This window comes from Malassezia restricta, chromosome V, assembly GCF_003290485.1.
Source record: "Malassezia restricta chromosome V, complete sequence".
NCBI classification, from domain to species: Eukaryota; Fungi; Basidiomycota; class Malasseziomycetes; order Malasseziales; family Malasseziaceae; genus Malassezia; species Malassezia restricta.
This window is the reverse complement of record NC_040197.1, coordinates 195287-208472: the sequence shown is the minus strand read 5'-3', so window position 1 is coordinate 208472 and position 13186 is coordinate 195287. Positions and strand designations below refer to the sequence as shown.

Genomic DNA, 13186 nt, shown 5'->3' with positions numbered 1-13186 from the left:
TGGTGTTGCCGGATTCACACCTTGCTACAACTCTACTGTGGCAATCACAGATTTGAGCATACTTTTCCTGCCTGGAAAGGTTGTTCATTTCGTCTCCTGATCCATGTTACGCAATATGATGAACATTTCAAGCCGTGCTTTGGCTTCATCGCGCTCTTTGCGACCAGTCGCGACCACGAATGGTTGGCGTTTGTTGACCACATCGGCCCGCACACTCGCGAAGCCATCGGGTCCCTCTCCAAATGACTCTTTTGCCAACACGACAAACGCTTATTATGCTGAAGAAATGCATCGTCGATGGCTGGAGGACCCGAAGTCGGTGCATAGCAGCTGGGATGCGTACTTTAAGGGCTTGAATAATGGCTTGCCTAGTCAGCAGGCTTTCACGCCAGCGCCAAGCCAGCTCCCTCCTTCATCAGCGACCTTGAAAAGCCATGTACACCCAGCTAACGATTATCTGAAGCTTCAGCTTCTTGTCCGTGCGTACCAGGTCCAGGGACACATTATCTCTAAACTTGACCCGCTTAAGATCATCGATTCAGAACGCGAGGGCCACATGCCCCAGGAAATGAACCCTAGTTTCTACGGTTGGTCTGAATCTGATCTCGACAAGGAGATGCAGCTTGGCCCTGGCCTGCTGCCCAACTTTGTCACTAACGGTATCGAGAAGCTTACGATCCGCGAGGTTATTCAAGCTTGCGAGCGTATCTATGGAGGTTCGATTGGCTACCAGTATGTTCATGTTCCCGATCGAAACATGTGTGACTGGCTGCGTCAGCGCATCGAGGTGCCTACGCCTTACTCGTACTCGCGTGACCAGAAGCGCCGCATTTTCGACCGTCTTGCATGGTCTGACTCGTTTGAGCGATTTATTGCATCTAAGTATCCAAACGAGAAGCGCTTTGGTCTTGAGGGTGGTGAATCGCTTATTCCTGGTATCAAGACGATCATTGATCGTGCAGTTGATTATGGTGTTAGTTCCATCACTATGGGTATGCCGCACCGTGGTCGCCTGAATGTACTGGGTAACGTCATTCGCCGTCCCATTGAGGGCATTCTGCATCAATTTGCAGACAACTCCAACGAAGAGGGCGGTGGTGATGTCAAATATCACCTAGGTGCCAACTATATTCGACCCACGCCAAGTGGCTCGAAGGTGGCTTTATCTCTGGTTGCTAACCCATCGCACTTGGAGGCTGAAGACCCTGTTGTGCTGGGTAAGACTCGAGCTCTCCAGGACTTTGCCGGCGACCATGAACACACCAGCTCCATGGCTTTGCTCTTGCACGGTGACGCTGCCTTTGCTGGTCAAGGTGTTGTATACGAGACGATGGGTATGTACAATCTTCCAAAATATGCCACTGGTGGTACGATTCACATCATCGTGAACAACCAAATTGGCTTCACGACAGACCCTCGTTTCTCCCGTTCGACGCCCTACCCATCAGATATTGCCAAGGCCATTGATGCACCGATTTTCCACGTCAACGGTGATGACGTTGAAGCTGTAAACTTTGTTTGCCAGTTGGCCGTTGACTGGCGCCATGAGTTTAAGAAGGATGTGGTCATTGACCTTGTTTGCTATCGTCGTCATGGCCACAACGAAATTGACCAGCCGGCCTTCACTCAGCCACGTATGTACAAAGCTATCGAAAACCAGAAGCCCACGCTCGAGCAATACTCCAAGCGCCTAGTGGATGAGGGATCGCTTTCTCAAAAGGAAATAGACGACCATCTTCAATGGGTTTGGAACTTGCTTCAGGAGATGTTTGAAAAGAGCAAGACTTTTGAACCGGAGGAGCGCCAATGGCTCTCAAGTGCTTGGGAAGGCTTCCCGTCGCCTAGGGAGCTGAAGGAACGTGTTCTTGAGCAGCACGACACTGGTGTGGATGAGGACCGTCTCAAATACATTGGCACTGTCTCTGCTTCGCACCCTGACGATTTTGTGGTGCATCGCAATCTTGCGCGTATCCTTAAGGGTCGCAAGAAGGCCATTGATGATGGTGAAGGTATCGATATGAGCACGGCCGAGGCCCTGGCCTTTGGTTCGCTGGCTATGGAGAAGAACCTAGTACGTGTTGCAGGTCAGGATGTGGAGCGTGGTACATTCTCTCAACGCCATGCCGTTCTACACGATCAGAAGAGCGAGCGTACCTACACGCCTCTAGCGCACTTGTCGGAAGATCAGGCTCCATTCACGATCTGTAACAGTTCTCTCTCTGAATTTGGCGCCCTCGGTTTTGAGCTTGGTTTCTCGCTGGTGGACCCTAACAACCTCACTATATGGGAGGCGCAGTTTGGTGACTTTGCTAACAATGCTCAGTGCATTATTGATCAGTTCATCGCCTCTGGTGAACAAAAATGGCTGCAGCGCACGGGTCTAGTAATGAACTTGCCTCATGGTTACGATGGTCAGGGCCCAGAGCATTCGAGTGCACGTATCGAACGCTTCCTTCAGCTGTGCGATGACCATCCGTACCGCTTCCCCACAAAGGAGCAGCTTTCTCGTCAGCACCAGGATGCCAATATGGCCGTCGTTTACTGCACGACGCCTGCTAACTTGTTCCATGTCCTTCGTCGTCAGGTCCACCGTGATTTCCGTAAGCCGTTGATCAACTTGTTCAGTAAGTCTCTCTTGCGTCATCCCGAAGCCCGTTCCACACTTGCTGAAATGCTTCCTGGTACGTCGTTCCAGCGCTACATCCCTGAACCGCACGCTACGGAGGGTAAAGATGCATTGGTTGCACCAGAGCAAATCTCGCGCCACATTATCACTGTGGGTCAAGCATACTATGCATTGCTTAACTACCGCCGAGAGCACAAGATCAATGATGTGGCAATTTCACGCATTGAACAGATTTCGCCGCTGGACTATGAGTCTTTGCTTGAGAGCATTGACAAGTACCCTAACGCCCTTCTCTTATTTGCGCAGGAGGAGCCCGTCAACGGTGGCGCTTGGTCTTATTTGGAACCACGTCTGCGAAGAATCTGCATGAAATCGGAACACCACAAGGACAATGAGTTCCTTGTGTCAGCTCGTCCTCCTACGAGCTCAGTGGCCACGGGTCATAAGGCGGCCCACATTGCCGAAGTAAAGAATTACCTTCACAACGCTTTTCACAAGCAACGAGGTGGTGAGGATGAAGTAGCAAGTTCCTAGTTAGGCTTGTGTCTCTTTGTAGAAACTTCCTGATTCTCTGCGAGTTAGGGTCGGAACAACCTGATTTGTCTACTATATACAAGAGACATGAAACATTACAAAGATAATCTAAACCAGCTTGGAAAGTGCTCTCTCAGCGAGAAGTAGCCTGAGCGTTTTCGGCACTGCCCGATCTGGTTACGTTATCGGAGGCTGTTTTGTTGTTATTCGTATTCTTGTCATCATTTTTGTCTGTTGTCGTGACAGCTGCAGGGATGATAATGACACACAAAAGGATGATGATGGCAAGTACAATTAACAAACGCATTTTTACGTCCTTCCACCACATGCGCTTACGGACCTGGTTAGCACCACGACGGAATCCTTGAGCTGAAACAGCCAAATTGTCTGTCTTGTCCTGAAGTGCGTCCAGGTTTTCTCCACGTTCATTGACGCGATTGATGTTATCGCGCATCACACCTACGGTCTCATCGATCTGAGCCTGGATTTGAGCAGTGCGCGAGCTCCCAGCACCCGCTGACTTTGTTGCAGATTCCGCTGGAATGTACGGATCATAGCGTGTTGCTTCATCTCCCATGATGATGGCGAATGGGACACAAGATGGAGGGCGCAAACAGGCAGGTGGCAACTCCACCTCGGGCCCTGGGCTGCTTATGCAACTTCGGCGTTAATAGGCCCGTGCTCCACTCCAAATAGCACATGGCCCCACATGGCGATGGATGAAACTACAATCGACACGTGATATTTTCGGCCAGTTTGCAGGTGGCAGTCTTCGGCGAGCCCTGATGTCGGTGAAACGTATCAACTGGAGTTCCATCGTTCGACGACCTCGTCACTGCCAGGATGGTACGTACAATTCAAGACGACATGCGATGCGCGGCTCCAAGCTTAAAACCTACAAATACACTTCAACTATTGTAGGATGGTGCTATGCTCGTTTGTTCGATAATCTTCGAGATTTGAATGGCTGCTAACCTAAACAGGTCCGCTACGCATTTGACGACACAAAGGTTCCTGAGGCGACGGCCAAGTCGCGCGGTTCTTATCTCCGTGTTCACTTCAAGAACACGCGTGAGACCGCTGCCGCTGTGACTGGCATGCCTCTCCAAAAGGCTTATGAATACTTTGACAATGTGCTCGAGCGCAAGCAGGCTATTCCCTTCCGCCGCTTTAACGGTGGTGTCGGTCGTACTCCTCAGGTAAACTACCTGGGTACGACGCAGGGTCGCTGGCCAGTCAAGTCTGTCAAGTTTCTGCGTGAATTGCTGAAGAATGCTGAGTCGAACGCTGAGGCAAAGGATATGGATGCCCAGACATTGATTATCCGTAACATTGTTGTTCAACAAGCTCCTACGACTTACCGCCGCACCTACCGTGCTCACGGTCGTATCAACCCTTACCGCAGCAACCCTTGCCACATTGAGATCCACCTTGCTTCGCCCGCAGAGCAGGTGCAGAAGACCAAGTCGGTCGTGCCTGTGCGCCTGAACAAGCGCCAGCTTGCCAAGAAGCGTGTGGCTGCCTCTCGCGCCGTTGCTCCTGCGAAGACGCAGTAAGTACCAAGGGCTTGATGATGTATGGCCTCTTTACGTGTTCTTCCAATTTTTAAGATGGCTCGCTTCGTGGCGTGCCATTTGTGTTTGTCTCTATCCTGGCATCGGTTGATACCGTAGTACAGTAGCGGTCTGCGTGGCAAGCACACGACTTGCCTGTCTCTCCGCCAAAAATCAACACTTTCACCTAAACCATAGGCGAACATCGGAAATGATGTACTTGGCTGTTGGTATGTCACTGTAGAGGGTGAGGAAGTACGCGTCATGAGTTATTTATTTCCTATCGCAGAGCCACACCGCAAGCCACTTCGGTAGCTGCTTCCTGAATATGGTACACGAACCGTCCCCATTGCAGGGTACCTTACGTCTGTTCCAGACTGAGCCTATTCCTCTACCCTATTTCGAAACCAATGCACAGCATCCCAATAAGCTGATATTCATACCTGGCCTCACTGATACGATGGGTGTCGTGCCGTACCTTCCAAGCCTTGCGTCTGTCTTAAATGATCTTGAGTACTCCCTTATACAATTCGTAAAATGCTCCGATTTGGGTGGATTTGGGACATCATCACTCGAAGGTGATGCGCAGGAAATAGCACAACTGGCAGAGCATCTACTCACTCGTTCTGACTCTCCATGTACAGGTAAACTTGTGCTCATGGGCCACTCTACAGGTTGCCAAGATGTTGTGACATTCCTTTCTGAGGAGCGCTTGAATCTAAAAACAGGCCAACAAATTCTAGTGCACGGGGGCATTTGTCAAGCGCCGGTTTCGGACAGCGAATACTTTGACTCACACGATGGAAGTCAAAACTCCGCACGGGAATTGCTCAGTAAGAGTCAAGAATGTGTGAAAAAAGGTCTTCCTGGTGCACTACTTGATCGTTCTCACATTTCTCCTGTCAGGACCTCTGTGAAAGGTCGCGGAGAGGGCAATTCTGCAGCGGTACTAACCCCAGCTTTTACCGCATATCGTTTCGCAAGCTTAAATGGACACCATGGTGATGATGATTTATTTAGTAGCTACCTGGACTCCGAAGGCATTGTTCGCACCCTTCAACCTGCATTACATCGTGCTCCATTGCTTATGCTGTTTGGCATGAATGAGTACGTACATCAAACTAACATGGCAGCGAATATGCACCACCTGATGTAGATCCTGTGCAAATCGCGAAGCACTGGGAGACATCCCTGCGCAACCTTCCGTTGTCCACCAAAGTCGTGCCTAGGGCGAATCACAAAGTGGATGATGCTGTCGCTCAGAAAACGTTATGCGATGCTGTGGCGACTTTCTTGCGAGGTCTTTCGTAGCTACCAAGTGCACGATTAGGTACTTTATGTCTATGTGGAGACCGAATCGCGGTGCCACTCGGACTCCACTGCCGCGGCAATACTCGACCGCATGGCAAGAAAGGGCCGAAAAAAGCCAGTGACCAGCGCATATCAACGCTTCATTAAAGAGGCGCTTGCCAAGTTGAAGAAGGATTTCCCAAACATGGAACACCGCGAGAGATTTCAACGAGCATCTCAACAGTGGAATTCGCGTCTACATACGGCTCAGACATCTAATCGAGCTCCTCGCGATCGAGGATCGCACTAATTTCTCGACGCTTATGGAGCCATTCAGGGAAGCTTGGATAGATGCCTGCTAGTGCACTGGCATCTTCAATTGATCCAGAATGCGAGCGATGTGGTCGCAGCGGCGAACCGAATAATACGTCTCCGTCTCGCAAATGTGCGTCGAATTGATGCTTGTCCAAAAGATAACTTGCATATGCAATGAGATACCCATATCGACCAAGGTAATTGTGAAACGCGGTAACGAGCTGCTTGTGTCGAGGAGAGTCTGGACTAGCATTATCTGCCCGCAGTTTCATCATGCTGATTGCCTTGCGTAAGTTCTGTATGGTATCCATACGATCAATAGCGTGGTCGAGTAACATCTTGGCAAGACGTCCATGTGACAATACAGCGACGAGCTGCAATATACAGCGATATTCTCCATCTGAGCGTAGCTCATCTTCACGCAGCTCGCGAGATTCATCCTCAGCTTGTGCTTGGTCCATCGTGGCCCATACATCCTGCTCTAGCCATAATTGTCCATATTCTCGGACGCTCACAATCATAGACGCAATCACCATGCCGCTCGTCGTACGCCCACGACCCATTTGGCAATTAAATACACACATTGAGTCTGTATCAATCGCACGTTGTACACGTTCCTCGAGGTGCGAAAACACTTCTGGCACCGGCGCTTGCTCATCAGTGATAGCAACCCTTGCATAATCGACTCGGAAGCCCTCGCTGCTTACCCGCTCATATACATCGCGTGGTGTAAGAATGTCAGAATCCTGCACTGTCTCCCATACGGGCACAATGGCATACTCGCCATTCTCCAGCGCCACTTCATCGTGCAGCAGCACATGGCCGTTCCTTTGTCGAGCTTCCTCTCGCAAATCACGTTGTAACGCACGCTCAATGCGCTCGACCACTTCAGTAGTTACACCCGTCGCTTCGACGTTCGTGAGGGGCTGGTCAGCCAGGCGCAATACATGTGGCCGTCCATTAACGTAAAGCACAGGCTCTTCACGCAGATTCGTCCACACGATCCGGCCATATCCGTTAGGCGCAGCGTTCATCCTTGATAGGCCTGCACGGAGTCCATCAATCGTCGGCATACCACACCCCCATGTCTCTCGCGCAGTGTGCAGTGTGATCTTTTTATGAATTAATGAATGCTGTAGCGAGACTAGAGGGCATACACCTCGAAGATTCGGCATACCTTCGATCCTTAGCGGAAGGCCGGCTTTGAGGATTCCACTGAAAAAATCCGACTTGAGTATGGTCGATGCACTTAGAATATTTCCTGTACGATTTCGCACAACTTCTTCAACTTCGTCCGTGAGTGCCACACCATCACCAATGTCTACTTTGCGTAGCGGTGTGATGGTAGACAACTCCCACTGGTTTAGATCGCGAGCGATTGTTTCCAAGACAGGCTGCTTCCGGATAAAGTGCTCGTACGTGTGAGACATGATTGTGTCAGGGCGCACGCTGTTAAGATATGCCTGAAATGTGAGGATCTGAAAGTAACGTCGCAGACTCTGTACACCCCGTGCAATGTACTGCTGCTTTTTCGCCTCGTCCGATGTTTCGATGGCTTTGCAACGCGATTCTTCAATGTCATCGCGGATATTTATCATATAGCCACAGCTATCAATGGCATTGTCCACGATACGCTTGGTCTCTTGACCGTACGGCACCACACGAAGTAAGCTGTTGATGACATGATATGTGAGGGGTTGTTTATCTTGTGTCTGAGTAGAGAGTGGCGCGTCGCCCATCCAATGCTTGATGAGCAAAATAAGCACAGAAACCAAAGTTGTTCGGCCTCGACCCAACTGGCAATTGACGATGATTGGCATTCGGTTATTGTAGCTGTGCAATACTGCATTTATCAAGTCACAAATATCCGACGAATCCAAGCTCTTCTCAGCTGTGATAGGAACACGCCGAAACACCAAATGCACATCATTCGGTAAGGAGGCTGAAATATGGTCCATCACTTCCTGCATTGTCGAAATGTCACTTGGTTCTGCATCCTCCCATAGAGGCACCACGGTTCCGTCTTCGGTTTCTGTATGCAATAAAAGTTTATTATCACTGGCCGAGAGCTCCTGAATCACGTCTTGCCGCAATCGCTCTTCCAATTGAGCGAGGCGTTCGGATGTGATGCCGCTGTAATCCGTAATGTTTCGCAGTGACAATTCGCGTTGGCGGAGACAGTAAGGACCACCACTTACATATACAAGGGGCTCTTCACGCAAATTGATCCACAAGACTGTGCGTATCTCATTATCTTGGCGCGGAATATCGTCCAACACAGTCATGAGAAGATTACGAATGCCGTCCACCGATGGCTGTCCAGTGCCAAATACATTTGTGTCCCGGATGCGCCTAAAATTCACGGCTCCTCGAATGCATGGAACCTTGGCCTGATGCTCAAATTTGCGCCATACATCGCGTTTGAGTAATAAACCTGAGCGCAGAACTGTACCCGTGCGATTGCGTACAACAAAATCGGCAAATTCATCTCCCGTTACTAGCGCACCTTGGGCGATGACCTCACCGAATCGTTGCCTCACCGATTCGTTCGGGGCAGCTAGGACGCCAGTGTCACCACGGCTGATAAGCGATAAGTCCGCCACTGGGTCAAAGAGTGACAAGTGATGATGAAGACCTCGAATGCGTCCGATACCACGCCAAATTTCCGCACGCTCCTTGAGCCAGTCGACAAAGCGGACGTGGAAGACGGCGGTCCGACTGTCTTCCACGTAGCTCGAAAACGCGATCAAAAAATAGTATACTTCGAGAGCTTTGGCTGCTCGGCGCAACAAGGCATGTGCTTGAGGTTCGTCAATGGCCGCAGCAGTTGAATAGCGCAATCGGTGGGCTAAAATTGACTCACGCAAATTCGTCATGTGGGAACATGCATCAATCGCCGTGTCCACAATCTCTTTACATGCTAAGCCATTGTCCAACAAACCGCATAACTGCCGAACCATGCCATAATTACCAGTGTTTGCCTCTTGTAAAGATTTAAGCAAAGAAGGCTGCATCAATAACTGTTCAATGACAGAGCGAGTATCATGCGTTGATAGACTGTGGTTCAGCACATGGACTAAACGAAGCAGATGACGATCATGCACCATATTGTCTTGAACGCGGCGAAGTGTATGAACCAAAGATTTGGATGGCGCATGCTTGTCAACATTTCCAACGTTGTCTGTGTCAAGCAAAGGATCGACTTGGGTGAGTAGGTGCGTCTGACGCCGACGTACTAGGACTGCTGCTATCATTGCGAATGTCGTACGGAATACACCTGCACCGCAATTTGCAATGAAGCACGTATTGAGCGGGTCATTATCTTTAATGATTTGGGTATACGCATCCAGGTAGTTGTGCTCAAGCGGCTGATCTGGTGCAATGGGTAAGCGGTGGTAAGAGACACGCCAACCTTGGGACTGGATCCAAGTGAAAACCTCACGCATAGTTCGTACATTATCACGTTGCACGGCGACCCACTTGGATTTAAGCTCAGTAGTGCTGTCTTGCTCTTGATGAACAAGAAGCAGTCCATTGTTTTTTGATGCTTCTGCCAAAATGTCGTTCTTCAGTCTTTTCTCAATGCCTTCAAGATTTTCAGCACGATCGCTCATGCTGTATGTATTTCGGGGTTTATGAGTCTCGCGCAACACATACGGAGTATCGCCGACAAATACTACTGGTTCTTCCCGTGTACAAACCCAAGCGCATCGACGCGTAGATCCATTTCCATCATCTTGTGGATCACACTGTAAAACAGACAAAGCTGTTTTTAGGCCGATTATCGTGGGTTGTGCCACACCATACACACCCAGGCCCACGTCTGCCTCGCGAAAAAGGGGGGCACCCTCGAGCGCAACCGCATGTTCAAGCGCATAGTCTTCACCACTTGCAGCTTGATCCCGTTTTAAAATAAGTCCACGGGATAAAACACTTCCGTGGCGCTCGCGAACAATTTTTCGCTCATTTTGTGCCCAACGGGAAGTCAGAATCTTCATTCGAGGAAGCTCTGACGCCATTATAATGTATGTGGCGCGCCGAGACGAACAGTAGGAATTCGCTGTGCTCGTGCATCGTCTCCACCGATAGGGGAATTAAACCTGAGAACAACACACAACACGCGCAATGCGAGTGGATGACACGCTGATCGAGCTACCTATTTTTTGACGAGTTTTTGTCGCACGCGGCATCTCACATTGCCATATCAAATACATATATGCGTTCATTCCTACATCCTAGGCGAGTCTTTACAACGCCTGCATCTGTGGGAACCAGTGAATATGGAGAGGCAGATCCTGAACAGGACCATCTTATGAATCCATACGATGTCCAGTCGTTTAATGAACATTCATATATTGAGGAATACTTTTATGATAACGCCGAAGGTCGAAATTTTGAGCCTAAAGCATTATCGGTGACTGGATTGGATTCGAGACACTCGGATATGGTGTCTTCTGAAAACGATATGCCGTACCTCGAGCCTGAGCAGGAATATACCAAAGATGCGTGGAATACGGCCATGTCGTTCCATGATGGACGAGACCAAAGTGTGAATGCACTTATGCCACAGAGTGATATCCAAAATGGTGGTTCTGAATGGCCCATGTTACCTACTAACACCGTCTCTGGCGACGAAGAAAAATATGCAGCACACTATGGACAAATCCCTCAACGTCAGCCGCGCCGATACCGTACTTTAAAGCGCGTACCTTTGCATAACGGGCACCTTGTCCTTGATTGTCCTATTCCTCCGCGCCTTATGCGTCTTTTACCCATCCGTGAAGGCCGCGAGTTTGGATACATGCGTTATACTGCTATCACGTGTGATCCTGATCATTTTGTCACGGATCGGTATACAATTCGACAGCAATTGTACGGACGACCGCGCACAACAGAGCTATGCATTATTTTGACGATGTACAATGAAGACGAGCGCCTTTTTACTCGCACGATGCATGGTGTTATGCTAAATATTGCTTATCTCTGTTCTCTTCGCAATCATTCAACCTGGGGTGAAGGTACATGGAAAAAAGTCGTCGTTTTGATTGTATCTGACGGACGTCAAAAAATTCACAGTCGCACACTCAGTGTACTTGCTGCAATGGGCATATATCAAGAAGGTGTGGGAAAGAACGCAGTGCAAGGCACTCCCGTTCAGGCGCACATGTATGAGTATACGGCACAAATTTCTGTCGACTCATCACTCAAGTTTCGTAGTGCGGAACGTGGAATCGTGCCCGTTCAAGTGATATTTTTACTCAAGGAAGAAAACAAGAAAAAGATCAACTCTCATCGGTGGGCATTCAATGCACTATCTCCTTTATTAAATCCACGTATATGCATCTTGTTGGACGTTGGTACCATGCCGAAACCTCACAGCATTTATCATCTGTGGCGCGCTTTTGACAGTGATCCTAATGTTGGCGGTGCATGCGGTGAAATTGTGGTTCAAAAGGGCAAGTTGTGGCATGAACTATTGAATCCACTCGTGGCTGCTCAACATTTTGAATACAAAATGAGCAATATACTTGACAAACCTATGGAGAGTGCATTCGGATACATCAGTGTGCTGCCGGGTGCATTTAGTGCATACCGTTATACTGCCCTTCAAAATGATCCCATGGGACATGGACCATTACATTCATACCTCAAGGGTGAAACGATGCACGGTGGAAAGCATGATGCTGACATTTTTTCGAGCAATATGTATCTCGCGGAAGATCGTATTTTATGTTGGGAGCTTGTCACAAAGCGCGATAGCGCTTGGCTCTTACGGTTCGTGAAACGTGCACAAGCAGAAACAGACGTACCAACCCATGTTGCTGAGCTCATATCGCAACGTCGCCGATGGCTGAACGGTTCATTCTTTGCAGCAATTCACTCCATCATCAAGTTTGGGCGTATTTACAGGTCAAAACACAGTGTGTTTCGAAAGTTCTTGCTACACGTGGAGATGCTTTATCAGACTGTCATGCTGTTCTTCACTTGGTTTTCACTGGCGAATTACTTCCTTATTTTTCATATTCTGTCCAGGTCTATGGAAGATATTGCACACTGGATCCATGTACCTACCCTGATATGTGAATATATCTATCTCGCGTTCATTATCTATTGTTTCCTCCTCTCCATGGGAAATCGTCCACAAGGGAATCGGATCGGATATCTTGTATCAATGATTGTTTTTGGATTTGTAATGCTCATTCTTGTATCATTTGTCGTATTTTTGGCGTATTGGAGTATTAAGAAAGAGGTGGTACATCACAAGAACGCTGAGATTCTCACAGATGGTGTATTTGTGCGCATTGTCATTTCAGTACTCAGCACATATGGCATCTGGTTGCTTGCTTCTCTAATGTTTTTGGATCCATGGCACATTTTCACGAGTTTATTTCAATACATTCTCGTTTCACCGAGCTTTATCAACGTTATCAACATATATGCATTTTGTAACACCCACGATGTATCATGGGGCACGAAAGGCTCCACTACGCTCTCAATGGATTTGGGCCAGGCATCTGGAACATCCAACGACGCTGTGGAGGTGACGGTTCCGGACCGCATGAAAGATATCGACGCAGCCTACGATGATGCATGCCAGGCCTTATCTTCCAGGGAATCATTGCCTGCCCCGCCACGAGATACAGAGCAGGCCCAGAAAGACTATTATGCGACTGTGCGCACTAATGTCGTGCTAGCCTGGACTCTTACGAACGTTGCTCTGGTAATTGTGATTCTCAATGTTTCTCGCAAGGTACACAATATATACATGGCTGTGCTATTTTACACATTTACCAGCTTGGCATTTTTCCGATTCCTCGGTGCTTTCGTGTACCTTGTCAGGAAACTATTTCCCTGAGTGAGAAATATT

General features: G+C 48.9%; 6 protein-coding genes across 6 annotated transcripts; 4 read left to right on the top strand and 2 right to left on the bottom strand.

The window, feature by feature from the left end:
* Positions 1-103: 103 nt before the first annotated feature.
* Positions 104-3160, top strand: MRET_2956 (2-oxoglutarate dehydrogenase E1 component; the record flags this gene model as incomplete). The annotated part of the gene is made up of 1 exon (XM_027629583.1): positions 104-3160. One exon carries the CDS (start codon positions 104-106, stop codon positions 3158-3160), a length of 3057 nt encoding a protein of 1018 aa, XP_027485544.1.
* A 133-nt stretch (positions 3161-3293) lies between these two features.
* On the bottom strand, positions 3294-3737 carry MRET_2955 (vesicle-associated membrane protein 4; the record flags this gene model as incomplete). Its single annotated transcript, XM_027629582.1, has 1 exon — positions 3294-3737. The coding sequence occupies one exon, from the start codon at positions 3735-3737 to the stop codon at positions 3294-3296; it is 444 nt and encodes a 147-aa protein (XP_027485541.1).
* A 266-nt stretch (positions 3738-4003) lies between these two features.
* MRET_2954 (large subunit ribosomal protein L17e) lies at positions 4004-4716 on the top strand (the record flags this gene model as incomplete). Its single annotated transcript, XM_027629581.1, has 2 exons — positions 4004-4006; positions 4144-4716. The coding sequence occupies 2 exons, from the start codon at positions 4004-4006 to the stop codon at positions 4714-4716; spliced, it is 576 nt and encodes a 191-aa protein (XP_027485542.1).
* A 325-nt stretch (positions 4717-5041) lies between these two features.
* MRET_2953 (protein of unknown function (DUF1749)) lies at positions 5042-6024 on the top strand (the record flags this gene model as incomplete). Its single annotated transcript, XM_027629580.1, has 2 exons — positions 5042-5820; positions 5847-6024. The coding sequence occupies 2 exons, from the start codon at positions 5042-5044 to the stop codon at positions 6022-6024; spliced, it is 957 nt and encodes a 318-aa protein (XP_027485540.1).
* A 254-nt stretch (positions 6025-6278) lies between these two features.
* Positions 6279-10316, bottom strand: MRET_2952 (phosphatase domain, paladin 1; the record flags this gene model as incomplete). The annotated part of the gene is made up of 1 exon (XM_027629579.1): positions 6279-10316. One exon carries the CDS (start codon positions 10314-10316, stop codon positions 6279-6281), a length of 4038 nt encoding a protein of 1345 aa, XP_027485329.1.
* A 218-nt stretch (positions 10317-10534) lies between these two features.
* Positions 10535-13174, top strand: MRET_2951 (chitin synthase; the record flags this gene model as incomplete). Its single annotated transcript, XM_027629578.1, has 1 exon — positions 10535-13174. One exon carries the CDS (start codon positions 10535-10537, stop codon positions 13172-13174), a length of 2640 nt encoding a protein of 879 aa, XP_027485743.1.
* Positions 13175-13186: the final 12 nt, after the last annotated feature.